At 40.1% G+C, this 23,398-nt stretch overlaps 1 protein-coding gene across 1 annotated transcript in view; it reads left to right on the top strand.

The window, feature by feature from the left end:
* Positions 1–22,805, top strand: part of METTL16 (methyltransferase 16, N6-methyladenosine) — a 68,902-nt gene extending 46,097 nt beyond the window's left edge. The window contains exons 7-10 of the mRNA XM_055325059.1: positions 10,043–10,112; positions 11,167–11,256; positions 21,750–21,923; positions 22,052–22,805. Of these exons, the coding sequence (XP_055181034.1) occupies positions 10,043–10,112; positions 11,167–11,256; positions 21,750–21,923; positions 22,052–22,675 (958 nt within the window). The 3' untranslated portion in view covers positions 22,676–22,805. The remainder of the gene's footprint in view (positions 1–10,042; positions 10,113–11,166; positions 11,257–21,749; positions 21,924–22,051) is intronic.
* Positions 22,806–23,398: the final 593 nt, after the last annotated feature.

The raw sequence follows: 23,398 nt of genomic DNA, 5'->3' as shown, positions 1-23,398 counted from the left end.
TCAGTTTAAACCTAAGAGTATTTCTTGGGATGCCTGGGTAGCTCAGCAGTTAAGCATTTGCCTTCAGCTCAGGGCGTGATCCTGGAGCCCCGGGATCGAGTCCCACGTCGGGCTTCCTGCATGGAGCCTGCTTCTCCCTCTGCCTGTGTCTCTGCTTCTCTCTATGTGTGTCTCTCATGAATAAATAAATAAAATCTTTAAATAAATAAATAAACCTTAGAGTATTTCTTAATTGTGAGCTCCACAAGAGCCAGATGCTGGTATTTTGATTTTTTTCTTCCTACTAAGGAAGATGAAGAATAAGCCACCTGAAGGATAAAAAGCTGCTTTATTATTTTTTCTGGTGAATTAGATTATGTGCTTTTCATCACTTTAATTTAGGTATCATAGTTTAATTCCCCTTCAAGTTTGATGTGACAGAGCCTCATTGATTGGTGACTCCTCCAAGGTCTTAGGGAGAAAAGGTTGAATCCAGTGGCTCATGCCATGATGAGCTTGTTGTATCAACTTTTATGGCATATCCACCTATAGTAGGTAGTTACTGGTTCTACATTAAGTTATCAAAGAAGAGGGCAGCCCCAGTGGCGCAGTGGTTTAGCGCCGCCTGCAGCCTGGGGCGTGATCTTGGAGACCTGGGATCGAGTCCCACATCGGGCTGCCTGCATGGAGCCTGCTTCTCCCTCTGCCTGTGTCTCTGCCTCTCTCTCTGTGTGTGTCTCTATGAATAAATAAATAAAATATTTTTTAAAAAGTGATCAAAGAAGAGAATTGTTAAAATAAAAGCATGTATTTTTAGTACATTAGACAATTACAAAAAAGAATACCAAGGGATGCCTGAGTGGCTCAGTCTGGTAAGCATCTAACTTTGGCTAAGGTCATAGTCTCCACGTCCTAGGATTGAGCCCTGCATCTGTCTCCATGGTCAGCAGGAAGACTGCTTGTTTCTTTGCCCATCCCCATGCTTGTGTGTACGTGCTCTCTTTCAAAAAAATAAAATCTTAAAAAAAAAAAAAACTTTAAAATAAGAAGGAATACCAAAAGATGAAAAGCCTTGGTCCTACCGCCTTAGAGAATCTAATTACCGTGTTTTTTACACATGTACAAAATGTGTGAATAATTTAAACCACTTTTTAAGAAAAATATAGAATAAAAGTTTATTTTTAGCCATGTAGATTTGTAATTTATGGTAGTTTAAATGGTAAGTTTTGAGATTTGGTGGACATTAGGGCTGCTCTGTTGCATGTCTAGGGGCGTTTATTCTGGTAATTTGTTACAGGCAGGAAAATGTTAGGTTCTACAACTAGAGAAGTTTTTAGACTATCCTCATTGCCCCTACATGCCAAAGTTCTGCTGTTACCCATTTCCTGTATTATACTTCAATTACGGTTTGATATTTTATTTTATTTAAAAAGATTTTCCTTACTTGATATAGAGAGAACAGAAGCAGGGGGAGCAACAGGCAGAGGGAGAGAGAGAAGCAAGCTCCCCACGGAGCAGGGAGCCTGATGCTGGGCTCAATCCCAGGACCCTATGTGGAAGGCGGAGACTTAACCAACTGAACCACCCAAGTGCCCCAGGTGTGGTGTTGTAAAATAACCAATCCGTGCTAAAATGAACTAGGCCCCTTGGAGAAATGGGTGATTTCAGTGCTGGGTAAGCTTAAGTTTAAACAGAGCCTGTAATGTCTTATAATAGCAAAAATAAGCAAGTGCTCAAAAATGACATAAAAGGATATAGGAGCCAGCTGAAATCAAATCTGGGATAATATGATTTCATAATAAATAATGCCAATAATGAATTTTAACCCATTAAATAAAATGAGCAAAAATAAGCAGAGGGGATAGAGGAAAAGTTCTTTGTTAAAGTGTAATGCCAACTAATACATGTAGAAGGAATAAAAACTTAGAAAAATCACCATTTTGTCATCATTATTGTAATAATTGATTCACTGAAGGTCAGCAATAGAAAATTTGAAGAGGGGTGGGGTGTTAATAGTTTCAGAATATCTCCCCACAGATGACTTATAATCACAAAGAAATATGGCAACATTACAGTACAGAAGCCTGGGGGAATCCCACCTCGAACAGGTGATCACCTCTGATGTGCTGCACCCAGAAGGACACAATCTCGTCCAGCATGTATAACTGGAATCTAACCGAGGAAACTTCAGACACATCAACTTGAGAGGTTTTGTAAAATATTTCTTCAGAAATATAAAGGTCATGAAAAGAAAAAAGGCTGAATGAGGAACTGTTCCAGATTGAGGGAGACTAAAGAGACTTGACACGTAAATGAAATGTAGGATCTTAGATTAGATCATGCATCAGGGGAGAAAATTGCCGTGAAGGGCATTATAGGAATAATTTGAAATTATTAATTAAATTATTATTAATTATTAATTAAATTATTAATAGGAAAATTTGAAAATGAACTGTATTCCTGATAATAAATAGTACTGTGTGTTACATTTTCTCAATTTGATAACCATTCTGTGGTTATGAAGGAGAATGTCCTCATTTTAAAAATAGAAATGCCAGGGCAGCCTGGGTGGCTCAGCGGTTTAGCGCCGCCTTCAGTCTAGGGCATGATCCTGGAGACCCAGGATCGAGTCCCACGTCAGGCTCCCTGCATGGAGCCTGTTTCTCCTGTGTCTCTGCCTCTATTCTCTCTCTGTGTGTGTTTCTTATGAGTAAATAAATAAAACCTTCAAAAAAAAATTACACACACACATATATATAAATGCCAAAATATTTAGGGTGAAAGGGGCATGATGATGTCTGTAGCTAACTCTCAAATGGTTTTAAAAAAGAGCAAGCAAATGGAGGAAAAATGTTCATTGATGAATCTGGATGAAGAGTATATTGGAGGGCAGCCCGGGTGGCTCAGCGGTTTAGCACCACTTTCAGCCCAGGGCGTGATCCTGGAGACCCGGGATCGAGGCCTACATCAGGCTCTCGGCATGGAGCCTGCTTCTCTCTCTGCCTGTGTCTCTGCCTCTCTCTCTCTCTGTGTTTCTCATGAATAAATAAATAAAATCTTTAAAAAAAGAGAGTATATTGGAATCATTTGTACTAATCTTCTGTATTCTTGAAATTATTTCAAAATAATTTTTGTGGGACGCCTGGGTGGCTCAGCAATTGAGTGTCTGCCTTTAGCTCAGGGTGTGATCCTGGAGTCCCAGGATTGAGTCCCACATCGGCCTCCTTGCATGGAGCCTGCTTCTTCCTCTGCCTGTGTCTCTGCTTCTCTCTGTCTTCATAAATAAATAAAAGTCTTTTTTAAAAAAATATTTTAAAATATTTTATTTATTTATTCATGAGAGACAGAGAGAGAGAGAGAGAGAGAGAGAGAGAGAGAGAGAGAGAGGCAGAGACACAGGCAGAGGGAGAAACAGGCTCCATGCAGGAAGCCTGACGTGGGACTTGATCCTGGGTCTGTCTCCAGGATCATACCCTGGGATGAAGGCGGTGCTAAACCCGCTGAGCCACCTGGGCTGCCCAAAATAAATAAAAGTCTTTAAAAAAAATAATTTTTCTTGAAAGCTACTGTCTCAGAGGACTTGCTAAATGCTGTAATGAGTAGAGTGCTACTTTCATCATTAATGGGTTCAAAGTCTCCTGGGTAACTAGATCTTCCTTTTGTTCATTTTTTTCTGCTTGCATTTTGATTAGTTGCCACAGGATACCTGTTGAGAGTATCTAGGATCTAATGGGGAGGCATTTTCTGAAGTGAATTCAGAATTTTAATACACCCTGTTACTTCTTTCTGCTTTTCCTTTAAGAAATATATATGATGCAGAAAAGTTATTGATAAGATTAAATCTGAAAAGATTCACAATACAGTATTCAGCTTACAGCAAGGGTTAAAAGAAATGTGAACTCTCCCAAGCCTCTATTAACTACCAATGACACATTTAACTGTTTCAAGACTTATGGAGTGCCTGCATGGCTTAGTAGGTTAAGTGTCTGCCTTTCGCTCAGGTTACAATCCTAGGACTCTGCTTCCGCTTCCGTTTGGGGTGTGGGGGAGGGTCCCTGTTCAGGGAACCTGCTTCTCCCTCTCTCCCCTGCTAGTGCTCTATCTCTTTCTTGAATGAATGAATGAATGGATGAATGAATGCATTATATATGTATATATATATTTGCTTTCCTTCATCTCCTGAGGAAATGTATAATATCTTTCTTTTGTCTCTGTTCAGGCTATTTCTTAGTTTCTGGTGACTCTGACCTAATCTGCTGATCTTTTTTTTAAAGATTTTATTTATTCATAGAGACACAGCTAGAGAGATAGAGGCAGAGACACAGGCAGAGGGAGAAGCAGGCTCCATGCAGGGAGCCCCCCATGGGACTCGATCCTGGGTCTCTAGGATCACGCCTTGGGCTGAAGGCGTCACTAAACCGCTAAGCCACTGGGGCTGCCCAGCACTGCTGATCTTAAAGGAACGGTTGTTACCCTTTTTATGCTGTTACTGTGTGAGCACTATTTGCTCTTAATTTCTTTTTTTTTTTTCCATCTTGTTCTTAACATACCAAAGGCTTTTAATTCCTAGTTAGTGATTTCTCTGTTTATATACTGTCTTCTTAAGGGAGCATTTTGCTCTTGTCCCAAACATTTTAAAACCACCAAATGGAATGGACTATACGCTCTAAGTAAATTTACCAAGGTTTGTTTAAAGTAGTTTAAAGTTATTTTTTTTGTCTTTTCAAAGGGAAAAATGACTGACTAAACAAAAATAGAGACAGTCACCTGTTATTGAATCCACAAACAATGAAGACAGAGTATTGGTTAGTGCATACTGTTTCTATAGCCATATAATAGTATTTCTCATATTTCTATAAACAATGATATTTTTATTTATATTATTTAATGTATTAAGTTGCAACCGTATGAAATTGCCAGTGTATTTACAAAGACAGATAAAAAAACATTCTGTGATTGCATTTATATGAACGTCTGGAACAGGGCAGAACTATTAAGAGCATGATTGGTGGTCACTAGAGGCCAGTAAGGGAGGAAAGACTAGGGAACTTTTTAGCGTGATGTCAAAGTACTATACCTTGATTGTGGTGGGGTTAATGTACACATTTGTCAAAACTCATTAAATTATATACTTAAAATTGGATAATTTTACTGTATATGTTATATTTTAATAAAACTGGTATAAATATTAAAATTCTCTCATGTTTCTTGTGTCTTTGCTATCATTTATACATATATATTCATAAGCATACGTAATCAAATACATTGCTGTATATTGTTATTTTTAACAAACTGTTAACCTGTTAGATCAATTAAGAATTTCAAAAGTTTTGATTTTTTTGCATTTTTTAACCACTTATTTCTTCTCCCTTGTTCTTCTTTATTTATTTATTTATTTATTTATTTATTTATTTATTTATTTATTTATTTATTATTTGTTTAAGATTTTATTTATTCATGAGAGGACCCCCCCCCCCCCCCACACACACAGAGGCAGAGACACAGGCAGAGGGAGAAGCAAGCTCCATGCAGGGAGCTCGTTGTGGTACTCAATCCCGGGGCTCCAGGATCACGCCCTGGGCAGAAGGCAGGCGCCAAACCATTGAGCCACCCAGGGATCCTGTGTTCTTCATTTTTTAAATATAGATGAGTTTCTGACCTATATCATTTTCCTTCTTTGTAAGGCCTTGTAAATGTTAAGAGAAGTTCTCTAGAAATTCTAGAGAAATTCACAGCAAATTCCCTCAATATCTCTATGTCTGGGGAAGTCTTGTTTGACTTTCACTTTTGAAGGACAGTTTTGCAGAGTACAAAATTCGAGGTTGGTGGATTTTTTTTTTCCCCTCTCAACATTTTAAACATTTCACTCTGCTACTCTTGCTTGCTGGTTTTTTAAGAAAAGTTTGATGTAATTCTTTCCTTTGTTCCTCTATAAAGAATATAGCTTTTCCCCTCTGGTCTCTTTCAGTATTTTTTATCTTTGATTTTCTGTATGTTGAAAGTCATATGCCCTTAGGTGTAATCTTTTTGGCATTTTGCCTGTTCAGTGATTGCTTAGCTTCCTGAGTCTGTGGTTTGGTGTCTGACATTAATTTGGGGAAATTCTTAGTCATTATTTTTTCTGTGCCTTTCTGTCTTCTTCTGGAATTCCAGTCACACATATTTTATACCTTTTGTGGTTGTCACACAGTTGTTGGATATTGTATTCTGTTTTTTTGTTGTTTTTCCAGTGCTTTCTTTCTCTTTGCTTTTCACTTTTGGCAGTTTTTGTTGAGATGTCCTCAGACTCAGAGATTCTTTCGTCAGCTTTGTCCAGTCTACTGATGAGCCCATCAAAGGCATTACAGTGTTTTTGATCTCTAGCATTTCTTTTTGGTTCTTTTTTAGAATTTCTGTCTCTGCTTACGTTGCCCATCTGTTCTTGTATGCTGTCTACTGTATCCATTAGAGCCCTTAGCATCTTTCTTCCTTTTTTTTTTTTTTAAGATTTTATTTATTTATTCATGAGAGAGAGAGGCAGGGGGAGAAGCAATCTTCTCTTGGAGCAGGGAGCCTGGCTTGGAACTCCATCCAGCTGAGCCACCAAGGTGCCCTGAGCCCTTAGCACCTTGATCAGAGAGGTTTTAAATTCCTGGTCTAAGGGGCCCCTGGGTGGCTCAGTGGTTGAACGTCTGCCTTTGGCTCAGGTCGTGATCCCTGGGGTCCTGGGATTGAGTCCTGCATCAGGTTCCCCGCCGGGATCCTACTTCTCCCTCTGCCCATGTCTCTGCCTCTCTCTCTGTGTCTCTCATGAATAAGAAAAAAAAATTCCTAGTCTGATAACTCCAGCATTCTTGTCATGTGTGATTCTGATGCTAGCTCCATCTCTTCATTTTTTTTAAGATTTTACTTATTTACTCATAATAAATATATCATTTTATATGCATAATGTCATTAATAATTGATATCAATAAAGTCCGCAATTATTATTAGTAAGTCTCAAATTCCGGGGCACCTGAATGGCTCAGTGGTTAGCTATTTGATATCTTTCATTTCTATATAAATTTTAGGATCAGTTTATCAATTTCTATGAAAAAGCCTACTGGAATTTTATTGATTTTTATAGATCAAATTGGAGAGAATTGATTTGATAGCTTAACAATGTTAAATCTTCCATCCCAACATGGTATAGCTTTTCATTTCTTTAGATCTTAGGATTCTTTTAGTAGTGTTTGATGGTTTTCTTGCACATATTGTTCATTTTATTCCTAAATATTTCATGTATTTTGATGTTACTGTAAATTAAATTTTTAAATTTTAATTTCTAGTTATGTATTGCTACTTTAAGGAAATATAGTTGATTTTATATTGAGCTTTTATCCTGTGACCTTGCTGAATTCATTTATTCTAGTGACTTTTCCCTATATTTCAAATAATTTTCTACATGGATGGTCATGTCTTCTGTTAAGAAAAACAATTTTCTTTCTTTTTAGTCTGTCTGCATTTTATCACTTCATTGGATTGACTAGAATCTCCAGTATGACTTTGATTAGAAGTGGAGAGTGGACATCATTCCCAGTGTTGGGAATGTCATCATACTTTTAACATTTTATATAAGATTTAAATGTTTAAGAAAATATGATTCTCTTGTTACTGTTTTGTAGTCTAGTTAATTATGATTGTACCCCTTTTCTGAAACACCACTTAATGTCTGCTGCTTGATATTGTCCCACAGGTCACACGTGCTCTATGTTTTGTTTTGTTTTGTTTTAAGTCTTTTTTCCCTCTTGTGCTTTATTTTGGATAGTTTCTATTGCTGTGTCTTCATGGGTGTTTTCTTTTGCAGAGTCTAATATGTTGTTAGTCCCATCCAGTGAAGCTTTCATTTTAGATATCATAATTTTCTCTTTTTTTTTAAAGAATTTATTTATTTATTCATAGAGACACACAGAGAGAGAGAGAGAGGGGCAGAGGCACAGGCAGAGGGAGAAGCAGGCTCCATGCAGGGAGCCTGACGTGGGACTCCATCCAGGGTCCCCCAGGATCAAACCCCGGGCTGCAGGCGGTGCTAAACTGCTGTGCCACCGGGGCTGCCCTAGATATCATAATTTTCATGTCTAGAAGTTCCATTTGGTTGGTTTTTATATCTTCCCTCCTCCCCATGTCCATGTTTAGTCATAGAACGTATTTCTAAGAGCTGTTCTAACGTTATCATCTGCAAATTTCATCACCTCTTGTTTCTTGATTTTTTTTTTTGTTTGTTTTTGTTTTTTAAAGACGTATTTATTTTATTTGACAGAGAGGGGGAGAGAGTGAGCGAGCCAGAGAGCACAAGCAGGGGGAACAGCAAAGAAGAGAGGGAGATGCTGAGCAGGGAGTCCAATACAGGGCTCCATCCTAGGACGCTGGGATCATGACCTGAGCTAAAGGCAGATGCTTAACCAACTGAGCCACCCAGGCACCCCTCCTGATTTGTTTTTCATGATATATATTTTTTCTTTTTTATCCTGCTTGCAAGTAATTTTCCTGCTGCTTTTAATATCTGGTCATTTTTTATTAGATGTTAGACATTGAAAATCTTATTTTTGGGGTGCTGCATTTCATCATGTTCCTTTAAAGAATGTTAGATTCTGATGCTTACTTAAGTCACTTGGATCCTTTTGAGTTTTGCTTTTAAGCTTCATTAGGGTAAATATAGAATAGCCTCTAGACCCATTACAAAGCAGTGTCTTTCTAGGACTCCACTAGATAGATGCCCCTTTTATTAACAAGGTGCTTTCTGCTCTGGCCAGTAGAACTGCAAACTAATCTAGCTATGTCTGGACTCCAGGAATCAGTAAGCTTATTACTTTCTGGGAATTCTTTTTTTTTTTTTTTTTTTAAGATTTATTTAAGAGGGAATGCAGAGGGGAGAGGGAGGAGAGAGAATCCTCAAGCAGACTCCCCACTGAGCAAGGAGCCCAATGCAGGGGTTGGTCCCAGGACTCTGAGATCATGACCCAAGTCGATGCTTAATCGACTGAGCCACCCAGGCACTCCTCTGGGAATTTTAGCTGCATGGAGTTCCATCTCACATGTGCAAATCCTTATTTTTTTTTTTTTTTTTTTGCAAATCCTTATTCTCCAAATATTCCAAGTAACTCTTCTGCAGATGCTCAGAATTCTCTCTCTATGCATGTCCTTCCTCTCGTGTTTTGCTCTTCAAATCTTTACTGCCTAGGCCTTTGAAATGTAATCTCTCACGGGTTCAGGATCATGGGGCTCTGTTTGAGTTTCCTTTCCCTGTATTGCTGCTTGGAAATTTTCTTTAGGCAGCAAGTTCTGTCAGTTACAAGGCTAACCTTGTTTGTTTCTCTCTCTGAGATTATAGGTCTTCACTGCAGTTGTCCAATGTCTAAAAAACAATTATTACACATATTTTGTCAAGTTTTCTAGTTGCTTATGATAGAAAGCATGATAGTTAATCTTTCATAGGCTAAATTCTATTTACCTTTAAAGCAGTTTACTCCATCTTCTCCCCACTCCCTCTTCTAGATATATGTTTACTATAGAAGAGATTAATTTCATGTTTTTTGAAACACTAATACGTATCCTTAAATCATTTGCATGTGAGGCCATCTCAAAGTATAGATCCATTCCAGATTTTACAATCTCTGTTAAGATGGTATAGGGGGCTGTTTATACTTTTTTAGTTGAAGTTCAATTGAACATATAACATTATATTTTAAGATTTTATTTGAGAAAGAGGATGCATGTATGCAGGAGTATGAGGATTAGGGTCAGAGGGAGAGGGAGAACTAGACTCTCCACTGGGCAGGGGAGCCCAGCGCTCATGGTCAGGTCAGGGATCATGACTTGAGCTGAAGGCAATTTCTTAACTGACCGAGCCACCCAGGGGCCCTTGTTTTCCTTTGCTAGGTTTGCTCTTTGTCTAAATACGTTATGTACAATTTTTGTTATTGTCACTTGTGACTTAACTCAAAATTGTTTACTATTGCTTTCATTTTGTTCACATGAGAAATGCTTAATTAAAAAAATGTAACCACATAAACAGTGTTTTACTTCTCTGATTTTTCCCCCCTAGGTGGTATAGCTGTATGCTGGGGAAAAAATGCAGCTTGGCTCCTCTAAAGGAAGAACTTCGCATACAAGGGGTAAGGCTTTGTCATTACTATTCTGGTATATCTACTTTTAATGATAGAGTATGGAATTTTCCTTTATACTTTAAAACTCTAAATGTATTTTTTTTGTTTTATTTTTGTTTATTTTTTAATTTTGTAAAAGAAGCTTTGTATAAATTATTTTTAAAAGGCCTTCTTTGACAATTATAATAGAGAAAAGATGGGGGGAAACAAATGAATAAATGTTAAAGATATACCAGAAATAAAAAAACCTGGTTTTACCTACCAATGACCCCACATTCGACTCCTTTTTAATTGCAGAAACTGAAGGCTATATAAGTTAAGGGGCTTATTCTGGGTCGCAGATCTAGTTACCAAAGATCGCCTACAACTAGAATGATATTCAGTCAGCTGTGTTTCCCTTTATGGTGCAGTTCACATGAGTTCAGCCCCTGCTTCTCTTTTGAAAAGCAGGTGGCAAATTAATACTGCCCCCTGCTCCCTCTCCCAGTTTATGGGATTTGGGCATAAGTCAGCATGAGCCAGGTGATTTTTCAGAGAAGGGGGTCAGATGTGTGGTCGGTGGCAGAAACCAAGTTTCTGATTTCTGGTTTCTCTCTGATATTGTACTCATCCTGTTTTCCCTATCACACCTTTTCTTTGTTAAAATTCCAACAGCCACAAAGTAGGTTCCCCCCCCCCCCCGAAAATCTGACAGACAGAAGGGAGATTGCTAAGCGTTATTGGCTTTCCATAAAAAAAGGAAAGAAAACAAAACAAAACCATTTTAATCACTTACCAGTGGTTTTTTGAAGAACTGTGTTAATTGGGGTGTTTTGAATATTTGGACCTTCAAGCCAGAACTCTAAATTCTCTCTATTGTTTTATGAGAGGAGAAAACCCACAACTTTGTTGAGAGGTAATTTATTCGTTGATTATTAGATAGCCATGCATAACTGTTTCGGGACAGTAGTGTTTGTTAACTGATAAAAAGAAAAATCAGGACATAATTAACATGAGGCAGCAACCCAAAGCATATTGATAGAACGACTTTAGTTTGATGAGATGACATGTTTGTTGGTTTCAGGTTCCTAAAGTCACCTACACTGAATTCTGTCAAGGTCGGACAATGAGATGGGCTTTAGCTTGGAGTTTTTATGATGATGTTACAGTACCAGTAAGTAGAGACTTTGATTTAGTTTCTTCAAATGCCAGCACATAGTGGGTTTTACTAGGTTAGAAATGAAAAATCTTTACTACTTTGGTTTTCCTGAAGTTTGCCTCAGTGCTTAGGTCAGAATGGGAAGTGGTTGTGAAACGAGACACAGTCCTAGAAGGCTGACTGTGGTGGCCTTGGAGCCTTTCTTTGTGGGGTTGTGCAACACAATGATTTTTATTCAGCAAATATAAATGAATTAAAAATTCAGGTAATATAACCTATAGAAACACCTTGCAGGTATAATTATTCTGTTGGATATTCCTTAAGAACTGAAATTGAAGCCTTTATTTTCCTTTACTATTGATACTTTCATAGAGTAGCTGTCTCCTGGAGTTACTGGTGAATATAGAAAGTGCTATTTTTAGGTTGCAGGCTTTTGATATATAACATTTAGGGATAAATTCCAGTGAAGGTTCTCTCTTAGCTTTAAAATTACCACTAGAATATTGGTCAGTTTTGAAGCTGGGTGATAGGTCTTTTTTTCTTAGTCTCTCCACATTGCATATTCTTAAGCTCGAACATTTTCTGGGATAGGATGTATGTATGTATTTATTTTAAAGATTTTTTTTTTAGTTTATTCACAGAGAAAGAGGCAGAGACACAGGCAGAGGGAGAAGCGGGTTCCCCCACAGGGAGCCTGATGTGGGACTCGATCCCAGAACTTCGGGATCATGCCCTGAGTGGAAAGCAAACATTCAACCACTGAGCCACCCTGAAGTAGGATGTTTTAAAAAATAATTTGTTCCACAAACGTCTCTTTGTATTCTGTGCTATTGTATGTAAAGGAAAAATACTTCTGAACTGGTTAGACTGAATAATTTTTCTGGGCTGTACTGAGAGGTGGCAATGGAACAGCATCTGTTTGTTCTCACAGTTCCTTCACAAAAGTGATTGACCTTGTTGCCTGGGGCCTCCCATCTTTAGGTTATGCACACAGTGTTCGGAACTGTACTCCCCATTCCCATGGTATTTGTGGAGGCCTAGTATCTGGTCCTTCAGGTACTCCTCATCCCCTGGCCATATAATATGCTTGTTTTGGGAGCTCCTCTCCCAAAGTCGTAGTTGCACTTGGTCTTTCAAGTCATCTTAAATGTTGTTGTGTCTATGAGCCTCTTCCCCTTCTCTCATAGGGCAGAGGAATAGAGACATGTGCAGAACTACAAAGGGACAATTTGCAGATGGCTCTAGAATACATGAGCTCAGCTTTAAAACTGAGCCTGTCCTTCTTGTACTCCGCTGGGTGTGCTGCTAGGTGGAAATAAGTCTCCCAGTCAAGTTTGAATCATCTACCCGGTGGAAGCCCATATCCACCTCTGTACAATGCAATGGGGAAACTAGAGGTTAGTGTCTGAAATGTTCACTGTTTAAAAAGATGGTTCTGGTTTTTTGTTTTTTGCTTTTTTTATATATATATATATTTATTTATTTACTTATGATAGACCTAGAGAGAGAGAGAGAGAGGCAAAGACACAGGAGGAGGGAGAAGCAGACTCCATCCCAGGAGCCTGACGCGGGACTCGATCCCGGGACTCCAGGATCGCGCCCTGGGCCAAAGGCAGACGCCAAACCGCTGAGCCACCCAGGGATCCCTGTTTTTTGCTTTTTTTTTTTTTTTTTTTTTACCTCCCCGTAGGATTACCCTTTCTGTCATTTTCTAAAAAATTGGGGCTTTCACCCCAAATTGTTAAAACCATTAGTACTGTCCTGGGTTATCCCTGTGTAGATACTGGGTTATCCCTCTGCAGATGCTAACAGTGGCAGGAAAGTGGAACTGTGCCTATTGGTACATGCTTTCTGTTAAACCTGCTTCCCACATTTGTTGGCAGGTGGAAGAGCTTATAATGGGCTCTCGCACTTTCCTTGCCATCTCAGAGCCCAGAGTCAACCTTTGCCCTTTGGATTAGTAGCTGTTTCAGATCAAAATAACAAAGGGCGGTGTGTTAGCAAAATCAGCTTATTTTGAGAAGGAACCTTCTCCCTCCCTGTCATTAGGCCATCCTTGAGCCCTGTTCATAGTTTCAGCCATCAAAGAATGCCTCTTGGAGATTGCTGTAGGTTTCTCCCTTGCCAGAGAGAGTACCTCCCTCCCCACCGATACCCTCAATCCAAAGCTGTTAATAATGCCTTCCCAAGTGTTCCATTATGTGCACTAAACTGCTACAGGGAAAATGGCAATTTCTGATTTGCAGTAGCCCAGCAACAGTTTCTTAGCACTGGTTCCTTTTATCAGCAGCTGCTTTCCCAAGGGTAGTCCCAGGGCACTAGTGAGGTTTTCAGTGGGCTATCCTCTTGATTCTCCTTTCCTTCACCTGGACCTCTTCCCCACCCCTTGTGTTTTGAAATGCTCACCTGACTTTCTCCCCTCTTGCTGCTGCTGTTAGGGATGGGGAGGTAGAAGCATGCTGCTTGCAATGTGGGGAAGCCAAGGACTAGAGCTAGCTAGGTAGAAATATTGACCTACTTCCCCACCCCACCCCCACTCTAGCTTTTTTAGGGTAAATGTGCAAGTTACTATGGCAACTTCTGTTTTCACTTATCTCAGGCCCACTGACTCTGTTTCTGCTAGTGCTGAATGCTAAAAAAATTTTGATTCAGGTGCCTATACTAAGTCCATTGCTCTTGTCTGGATTTATTTTAGCAACAAAAAGACGAGTCCTAGTGTTGATAGAATTTTTGTACAATCATTCCTGACTGATGATGAATATAAGGAAGCATATTGTGAAGACTGTTCTTTACAGATTTAACAAGCCGCTTAGAATGCCTCTTTGTCCCAGCTTCTCCTCTAATTGCCCAGGGTGTTAGCTTTGCTTTGCTTTCAGAAATTTAACACTTGTTTAAATAAGAAGGAAAAATAGTGTGGTCCCAGTAAGTTGTGCACTCTTGGTACGAGCATTACCCTAGAAGTCTGGTTTTAAAAAAATTATCTCCTATGTTCAAGACATTCCTTTTAAGTCTGGAGACTTTCTGTCTAGGGAGTAAACTTAGAGGGCTTTTTTTTTTTTTTAAGATTTTATTTATTTATTCATGAGAGACAGAGAGTAAGAGAGAGAGGCAGAGACACAGGCAGAGGGAGAAGCAGGCTGCATGCAGGGATCCTGACGTGGGACTCGATCCCGGGTCTCCAGGATCACACCCCGGGCCGAAGGAGGTTTACTCTGAGCCACCCGGGCTGCCCTTAGAGGGCTTTTGAAAAGCAGATGGAGGGAAGGGGTCAAATTAATCAGGTAGCCTTGTTAGCAGAGCTGGGGTCTCCTGGCAATGCTGTGGTTACTACTGCATAGGTTTCACACTGGTTCTAGATAGAGATTCTGTGTAGGGTGCCACAGGGGGATGACAACTGGGGGCAGATAATCAGGTTAGTACTTCAGGCCTTGTTCTCATTTTAATCAGAGATGATCTGCTTGCATTGATATTATATATTGATTTTATTTCTTGAACGGATTCTGCTGTTAAATGGTTTGAAAACCAGTACTATACCAGTCTATAAAACAGATGCAACCAGAGCTGGAGTCCAGAAGGACTCTCTTCCTAGTTATCTTATGAAGTGTGATCTTCATTGTGATAATACCAAAGAAAGAAGACACCATTTTGTCTTTACAATGGCAAGTTTTATGGGAGGGAAACACACACAAAGCATTGCTACAGAATTATATCTGAGTAAGTGCTGAAATGAATGGTTGGGAGAAAAGGAGTTCCCAATATGAAAGCAGTCTGGCTGGGCAAGTCAGAGCTGACTTGATGGAGGAGTGGTCAGTGTCTGACTGGTGCTCAGTAAGATTTCTTTAAATGTTAAAAAGAATGGTGTAAGATTTGTACTAAGGTGTGTAACATTGTGAACAGGACATTAATAGGCCTAATAGATTTGAAACACTGGAGATGGTCATTCTTGTTACATGAATGCATCACACACATTATGTCATTTTATTTAAACCTGGCAACAATCAAGTGAAATAGTATCCTTACTTTCTAGATGAGGAAACAGGGGGCTCTACAAAGTCAGGCTAGTCCTCAACCATGCTTACATAATTATTAATTTGTGTTGACCCATGACTCACCACAGCAGTCTCAAAATTAATGTTACCATCAACAGAATGATATGTGAAAATAACTATTTTGTCATTTTTTACATTTCTTAGGTCCTTGAGGGCTGTCTTGTGATGAATTTTAAAGTTATTTGGAATGTTTCTTTGTGGGTTTAGGCTGCTAAATCCATACACAGTTAGGTTCATTTGTTTCATTTCTTAGGGAATTCTTTTTGTGAGCTATTTAATTTTGTAGTTGTGAAAGATACATGGTTTCAAAGTCAAATCTCAAAAGAGGTATAGTCAATAATCTAGTTTCTCTTGTCTCTTTGAAACATCCTAATCCCTCACTGCTACGTGGTTCATTATAATTTATTCTTAGTGTGTACGCACAGGCATTTTACCATAGGATATATACATGTAGGGTTCAAACCACCATGACTAAATGGCTCAGTTGGAAGAGCATGTGACTCTTGATCTTGGGGTCATGAGTTTGAGCCCTATGATGGGTGTGGCGATTACGTAAAAAAAATCTTTTTATGTATTTATTTAGTGGGGAAGGGCAGAGGGAGAGAGAGAATCTTTTATTCATTCATTCATTCATTCATTCATGAGAGACACAGAGAGAGAGAGGCAGAGACACACAGGGAGAGGGAGAGGGAGAGGCAGAGACACACAGGGAGAGGGAGAGGCAGGCTCCATGCAGGGAGCCTAATGTGGAACTCGACCCTGGAACCCCAGGATCATGCCCCAAGCCGAAGGCAGACTTCCAACCGCTGAGTCACTCAGGCTGAGCCACCCAGGCGTCCTGGAGAGAGAGAATCTTAAGCAGTCTCCGCCCTGCTGGGTGTGGAGCCTGACATGGGGCTCTATCCCACAACCCTGAGGTCATGACCTGAGCTGAAATCAAGAGGTTGGATGTTTAACCAAGTGACCCATCCAGGTGCCCCCCCAAAATATCTTTAAAAAATATGAAACAACCCTTCTTGGATAGCGTTCCACATAGACTTTTCTCCCCCTTGCTTTTTTACTTTTTACTATTTTTACATATACCCCGGGATAATTTCAGGACATTTTATTTTATTATTATTATATTGAAGTAATCTCTACATCCAGTGTGGGTCTCAGGCTCACAACCCCTGAGATCAAGAGCCACGTGTTCTTTGGGGTGCTTGGCTGGCTCAGTTGGTAGAGCATGTGACTCTTGATCTCAGGGGTGAGTTTGAGCCCTGCATTGAGTGTAGAGATTACTTAAAAATAAAATCATTTTTTAAAAAAAGAGAACCACAGGGTGCCTGGGTGGCTCAGTTGATTAAGCATCTGCCTTCAGCTTAGGTCGTAATCCTGACTGGGGTCCTGGGATTGAGCCCCATATCAGACTCCCTGCTTGGTGTGGAGCTTGCTTCTCCTCTCCCTCTGCTCCTTCCCCCTGCTCACTCTCTCTCCAGCTCTCTCTTTCAAATAAATAAAATCTTTTAAAATAGTGATAAAGAGTCATATGTTCTACTGGCTCAGCCAGCCAGGCACCCCGATTTCGGACATTTTAAACAGTAACCTGTCAGATTAAGATAGCAATGGAAATGTCCACTGAACTGCTTGTTAATAAGGAAGTTACGCCTTTAGACAACAAAATATTCAATCCATTTCATGGCAGCAGAGCTGATACATGTTCAAATAAGGCATAGTGGGAAAGCTAGTCTGACTGTCCTTCCTAGCACACCTCCTGTCTTTATTCTTGTCAGGTGTCACTGTTGGCCCCTTGGCTCTCTTTCTCCAAATAGTGAGAGCCTATGCAGAATCACAGTTCCTAGGCATTTGGCTTATTCCTGGAGGACCGGGGGCAGCAGCCTTTCAGAGTGTGGCAGAACAGCAAGGACTCCACTGCAGTGGCCAAGAGCAAGAGCACTCCTTTCCCCTCAAGACCATTCTGGAGATTGCTCTGTCAAAATAAGGAGGCTGTGACTACATGCTTAGCAGATGCCTAGTGAATGGCTCTCTTCTTTTCCTGCAGATACAAGGGAGAACTTACTGATTTCATGTAGTTTGTGGCTTCTTTGGGATTTTTGCCTTAGTTATAATTAGCAACAGGCAGCATAGCAGATGCTATGTGGATTTATGTCATATGTACCTCATTTGAAAGGCTCTTGACTGATAGTACCACTGAGATCTAGAAATGAAAGTGAGAGTGATGATTTAAGAGTTGTATAGACAGTCCTGCTAGGTAAAGTATATTTTAAAATTTTAAGACTGTTTTTGTTTAATTTATGGTTTCAATCTAGTGCAGTTTTAAGGATGCAACAAAATAACACTTGAGACCCATCCCCATTGACTGTTATTCAATAAATCCTTGTCATTCAAAAGATACAAAGCCAGTATCCCTAATAGGGTCTGCAGTTCCTCACAAGACTTCTTTCATATTGTGCTTTCAGGTGGAGAATACAATAGTACATCTTTTTTTTTTTTTTAAGATTTATCTATTAATTTATTCATGATAGACATAGAAAGAGAGAGAGGCAGAGACACAGGCAGAGGGAGAAGCAGGCTCCAAGCAGGGAGCCCGACGTAGGACTCGATCCTGGGCCAAAGGCAGGCGCCTTGGGCCAAAGGCAGGCGCCAAACCACTGAGCCACCCAGGGATCCCCCAATAGTACATCTTCTAATTCAAAGTCCGTTGTAAGTTCACCTCTGGTTCTTCGTATTAAACTGAATTAGCCGTTATAAGAAGTGATTTTGTTTTATACTTTAAAATGTTGAATTATGGGCAGCTTAGGTGGCTTAGCGGTTTAACGCCACCTTCAGCCCAGGGCATGATCCTGAAGACCTGGATTGAGTCCCATGTCAGTATGCATGTGTCTCTGCCTCTCTGTCTCTGTGTCTCTCATGAATAAATAAATAAAATAAAAAATAAATAAAAATAAAATGTTGAATTATGTATGATACCTTGCCTGCTTAAAGTACATTAGACAGTGTAGCACTCTTCATTTAAACTATTTGTGGTAGGGATCCCTGGGTGGCTCAGCAGTTTAGCGCCTGCCTTTAGCCCGGGGCGAGATCCTGGAGACCTGGGATTGAGTCCCACGTCGGGCTCCCGGCGTGGAGCCTGCTTCTCCCTTTGCCTGTGTCTCTGCCTCTCTCTGTGTGTCTTTCATGAATGAATAAATAAATAAAATCTTTTTAAAAAATAAAATATCTGTGGTAAAATAATAAATAAAATAGGGCAGTCCGGGTGGCTCAGCGGTTTAGCGCCGCCTTCAGCCCAGGGTGTGATCCTGGAGACCTGGGATCGAGTCTCATGTCGGGCTCCCTGTGTGGAGCCTGCCTCTCCCTCTGCCTGTGTCTCTGCCTCTCTCTCTCTGTCTCTCATGAATAAATAAATCTTTTTTTAAAAAAAAGTAAAAAATAAATAAAATAAAATATTTGTGGTTTGGGATCATAAGCATATTTGCAAAGTAAGTTCATCTTATTTGGAAGGAAATAGCTTCTATTTACTTGTGTTGTGACACAGTATAAAATTACGTACTACTAGAGACCTGTAGGGTTGAATTTAACTATTTCTCAAGGCCTGCTCCTATATTTTACTCTAGCCCTGCCTACCAAGAAATTTCAGTACAAACACGAGGGGGAAAGGAATGATTGCTGTAAGCCAAGATTATGTTAAACTTTAATTATTTAAAAACTTGAATGGGATGCCTGGGTGGCTCAGCGGTTGGGCACCACCTGCCTTCGGCCCAGGGCATGATCCTGGAGACCCAGGATCCAGTCCCACATCAGGCTCCCTGCATGGAGCCTGCTTCTCCCTCTGCCTGTGCCAGTGCCTCTCTCTGTGTGTGTCTCTCATGAGTAAATAAATAAAATTAAAAAAAAAAAAAAACTTGAAGAATTTCTAGGGGCCCCTCGGTGGCTCAGTTGGTTAAGCATCTGACCCTTGATTTCAGCTCAGGTCATGATCTTAGGGTTGTAGGATTGAGCCCCAGGAGTCTTCTTTTCTCTCTGTCTCCTCCCTTTCGCTCTGCCCCGCCCCTTGGTCTTGCACACACATTTTCTCTCTCTCGCTCTCTCTCAAATAAATGGATACATCTTTTAAAACACGTTTAAAAACTGAAAATTTCTGATCCTGGAGACCCGGGATCGAATCCCACGTTGGGCTCCCAGTGCATGGAGCCTGCTTCTCCCTCTGCCTATGTCTCTGCCTCTCTCTCTCTCTGTGTGACTATCATAAAAACAAACAAACAAACAAAACAAAACTGAAAATTTCTTGAGTATGAATTATCTGTCTCTTGAGTGCCTACTTTCTATAATAGAGTAAAACTAAAACAGTCCTGGAATTACATATGTGTGTATTAAAGCAATTTACTAAAGGGACGCCTGCGTGCCTCAGTCAGTTGAGTGACCAACACCTTTTTTTTTTTTTTAAGATTTTATTTATTTATTCATGAGAGAAACACAGAGAGAGGCAGAGACAGGCAGAGGGAGAAGTGGGCTGCGGGACTTGATCCTAGGACCTTGGGATCACGACCTGAGCCGAAGGCAATGTTCAACTGCTGAGCCACCCAGGTGCCCCGAATGTCCAACTCTTGATTTTGGCACAAGTCGTGATCTCAGGATCACGGGATGGAGCCCAACTGACTTTGTGCTTAGTGGGGAATCTACTTGAGATTCTCCCTCTCTCTCAAATAAATAAAATCTTTAAAGCAATTCACAAAAAAATATTCAGAAGTACTGGATTTATCAGTTGGCCGCTATACATGAAAAACTGTGGCCACAATGCCAGGTAAAGGAGCTGTATGTGAGATACAGAAGTTTTCATTTTCATCTAGGGGTAACAGGGTAATAAATTGTCTATTTTGTTATTTCCAGCTCCTTCAGAACTTGGAAAGTGGATCCATGATAGAGCTCTCCTTTTCTTCTAAGCTTGTTTTCTAGTGTTAATTTCCTTTTTTTATTTTTAATTTTTTTAGTTAATATCTGGTATAAAGGGAAAATATAGATTATTTCTTAGAAAAATGATCTAGCATAGGAAAAACTAGCCATTTTGTTGTTATGTGTATTTATGAGATGTGGAGTTGCTGGTTAGTCCTTCCAAGGCCTCACCTTTGTGTGTATATGCATGTGCTCTGTCATTGCTTCCAGTTAGAGTTGCAGTTAGCAAAAAGCACAACTCAGGGACTGCTTTTTGCAGGAAAAGGTCTTCAAAGCTAACTACTATGTTTTCTCTTTATGAGCCTTTCTCCTTAAAATCCTTACCTGCTCATTTTGACCCTGACCTTTAGAATTCTCTTAATTTTTTTTAACGTTTTGTTAAGTTTTGCCAACACAAACAGGTCTGTCTCTTAAAGTGTTCATAATATACCTGGGCTTAGCTAAGAGTCATTAAAAAAATTAGGAAATTTTTATTTTAAAGAAATAAATTTTAAATCCAGCAATATCATTTAGTTTTAAAAATGGAACTTGAGTCCCTCTAGTGGGTAAAGTATAACTCACTTCCTAAGCTTGAAATAGAAAGATGACAGTCTTGAAGTATGTAGAACTAGCTTTTTTTTTTTTTTTTTAAGATTTTATTTATTCATGAGAGACACACACAGAGAGGCAGAGACACAGGCAGAGGGAGAAGCAGGCTCCATGCAGGGAGCCTAATGTGGGACTCAATCCCAGGTCCCTAGGATCACACCCTGGGCTGAAGGCGGCTCTAGACCGCTGAGCCACCTGGGCTGCCCTAGAACTAGCTTTTAAATCCACTCTTCTCATCACTGCTGGTATCTCCTTTTCAAGCAGAGAGGCAGTGCTCACCTTAGCCATTGGCTTGCTCCTAACATTAGCCAAGATCCAGCAGGCCTCCTTCTCTGCCCATGTGATCTTAATGACCCTGGTCATTCTTCGCATGTAATCTCACAAGCTGTGGCTAACCAGCTGCTTTCCTTCAGGCCTCAGCAAGTATAGACTTAGACTACATACAGATGGTTTTAAATCTTGCAGTTCTTATGGAAGAGAACATGGTGCCCCCAGGGTCCTTTAGCTGCCATGAAATAGATAATTATACAGGCATGTGTTGGGCACAACACATAGGTTAAGGACTTTTAGTAATCAAAGGGTGTTAATATATTGGAGGCCTGAACATGGCATGGTATGGCAGAGAACCTGGGTTTGGGGTTCACTACTAACTTTGCCAGTTACTAGCTGTGTGACCCTGAGCTGGTTATGTATCTTTGTATCTTAGTTTTCCCTTCTATAAAATGGAAGAAATAGTAAACCTATTTGGCAGATTTGTCTTAAGCATTGAAAATAAACATGCAAAGGCCTTTGTATTTTTAATAGTCTGCATTTGGTAGTAAAAGTCATGGAAATGTTCCCTAGCTGAGTTCATTATAATGCATGAGATTTGATTATTTGGATAACTTTCCCTTCTTTCCCCATGCCTTCTCTTTTTTTCAGTCACCACCCAGTAAGCGAAGAAAACTAGAGAAGTCAAGAAAACCTATTACATTTGTAGTGTTGGAGTCTGTGATGAAAGAATTGTCCCTCAAAGCATCATCTCTGGGTTCTGAGACAGTGGAAGGAATAGTAGTTGTAACAACATGGATTGAAAAAATCCTCACCGATCTGAAGGTACTTGGTTAAGCCCATTGAAGAAGTACTTACAATATCTTTTTTCTCTTCTCTTTTTTTGTTTGTTTAAAGGAGTTCTGAGAGGAGAAAAGTAATTTCCTTTAAAACCGTATTTTTCCTCCAAATAGGTCCAGCATAAGCGAGTTCCCTGTGGAAAGGAAGAAGTTAGCCTTTTTCTGACAGCAATAGAAAACTCCTGGATTCATTTAAGGAGAAAGAAAAGAGAACGAGTGAGACAACTGAGAGAAGTTCCCCGAGCTCCTGAGGATGTCATTCAAGCCTTGGAGGAGAAAAAGTCCACCCCCAAAGAGTCTGGCAGTAGCCAAGATTTGGCCCAGGGCACCCAGGAGAGTATCCCATGCAGGCCTGCTGTACAGGAAGGCGAGGCTACCACTGTTGAGGGCCATTGCTCAAGCCAGGATCTGCTTTCCCAAGAAGAAAACCCAGAACCTGTGGAGGATGAAAGGAATGAGGAAAAGGGAGGGATAGAGGTTTTGGAGAGTTGTAAAGGCTCTAGCGATGGAGCCCAGGACCGAGAGGCTCCTGAGCAATTCAGCAGTCCAATGTCTGAAAAGCGGAGCCATCTCCAAGGAGTGGCTGGACATTACCTATTCAAGTGTTTGATAAATGTAAAGAAGGAGGTGGATGATGCTTTAGTTGAAATGCATTGGGTTGAGGGCCAGAACAGGGATTTAATGAACCAGCTTTGTACCTATATACGTAACCAAATTTTCAGGCTTGTTGCTAGTTAACTTCTTGCACAGTTGGAAAGGTTTTTGTAAAGCAGCTTGCTTCGGGGCGACAAGATGCATTCCACCATAGGCCCATTGATATTATGTGCAGTTATCTTTAAAAAAATAAATAAATCTATTTTAAAATCTCTCCACCCCCCTTTTTAAAGTTATTGGGCATATGGTAGTTCATGAGGAAAAATTGTTACCAGCATCAACAGAAAGCTGTCGGGAGGGATTTAAACCTGACTTAAGCTGATCACCTTAGCTTTAGGCTAAGGCCAAAAGATTGTTTTTGGAGTCTGATCTTGGTCTGAACTACCGAGCATCCTGTTCTGTCACTTATAGTTGCTTCTTGAGAAGGGGTGGCTTTCTCATTCTCTAAACTAAGAGAATGTACACCAGACAGATAGGCCCTGTGCCCAGGGTATACCTCTGCATTAGTCCTGAGGAAGGAACTGGCCTAATGATAGGTGGTGAGAGAGTCAGGGAGAAAGCTTAGTAATGCCAGGAAGAAGGACTGAACTGGGAGGGCCCTGGAAACGTCACATTCTTGACTCACGTCTGTTTTGATGCTGCTTATTTCAGAAATGGAATTAGGTAAGCAAAACTCCCCATACGTGACTGAGACACAACAGAATGAAGCCATACCCCTTCTTCCAACCTGTTTGAAAGTACTGTTTTGTAGCAGTTTTCCTGATGTATGATTTTTTTTTTTTTGATGTTTGAAGTGGAGCTTTGTTT

The sequence above is a fragment of the Nyctereutes procyonoides genome, unplaced genomic scaffold (genome assembly GCF_905146905.1).
Source record: "Nyctereutes procyonoides isolate TBG_1078 unplaced genomic scaffold, NYPRO_anot_genome, whole genome shotgun sequence".
In the NCBI taxonomy this organism is placed as follows: domain Eukaryota; kingdom Metazoa; phylum Chordata; class Mammalia; order Carnivora; family Canidae; genus Nyctereutes; species Nyctereutes procyonoides.
The sequence above is the reverse complement of the archived record's forward strand: the minus strand, read 5'-3'. Positions and strand labels throughout refer to the sequence as shown.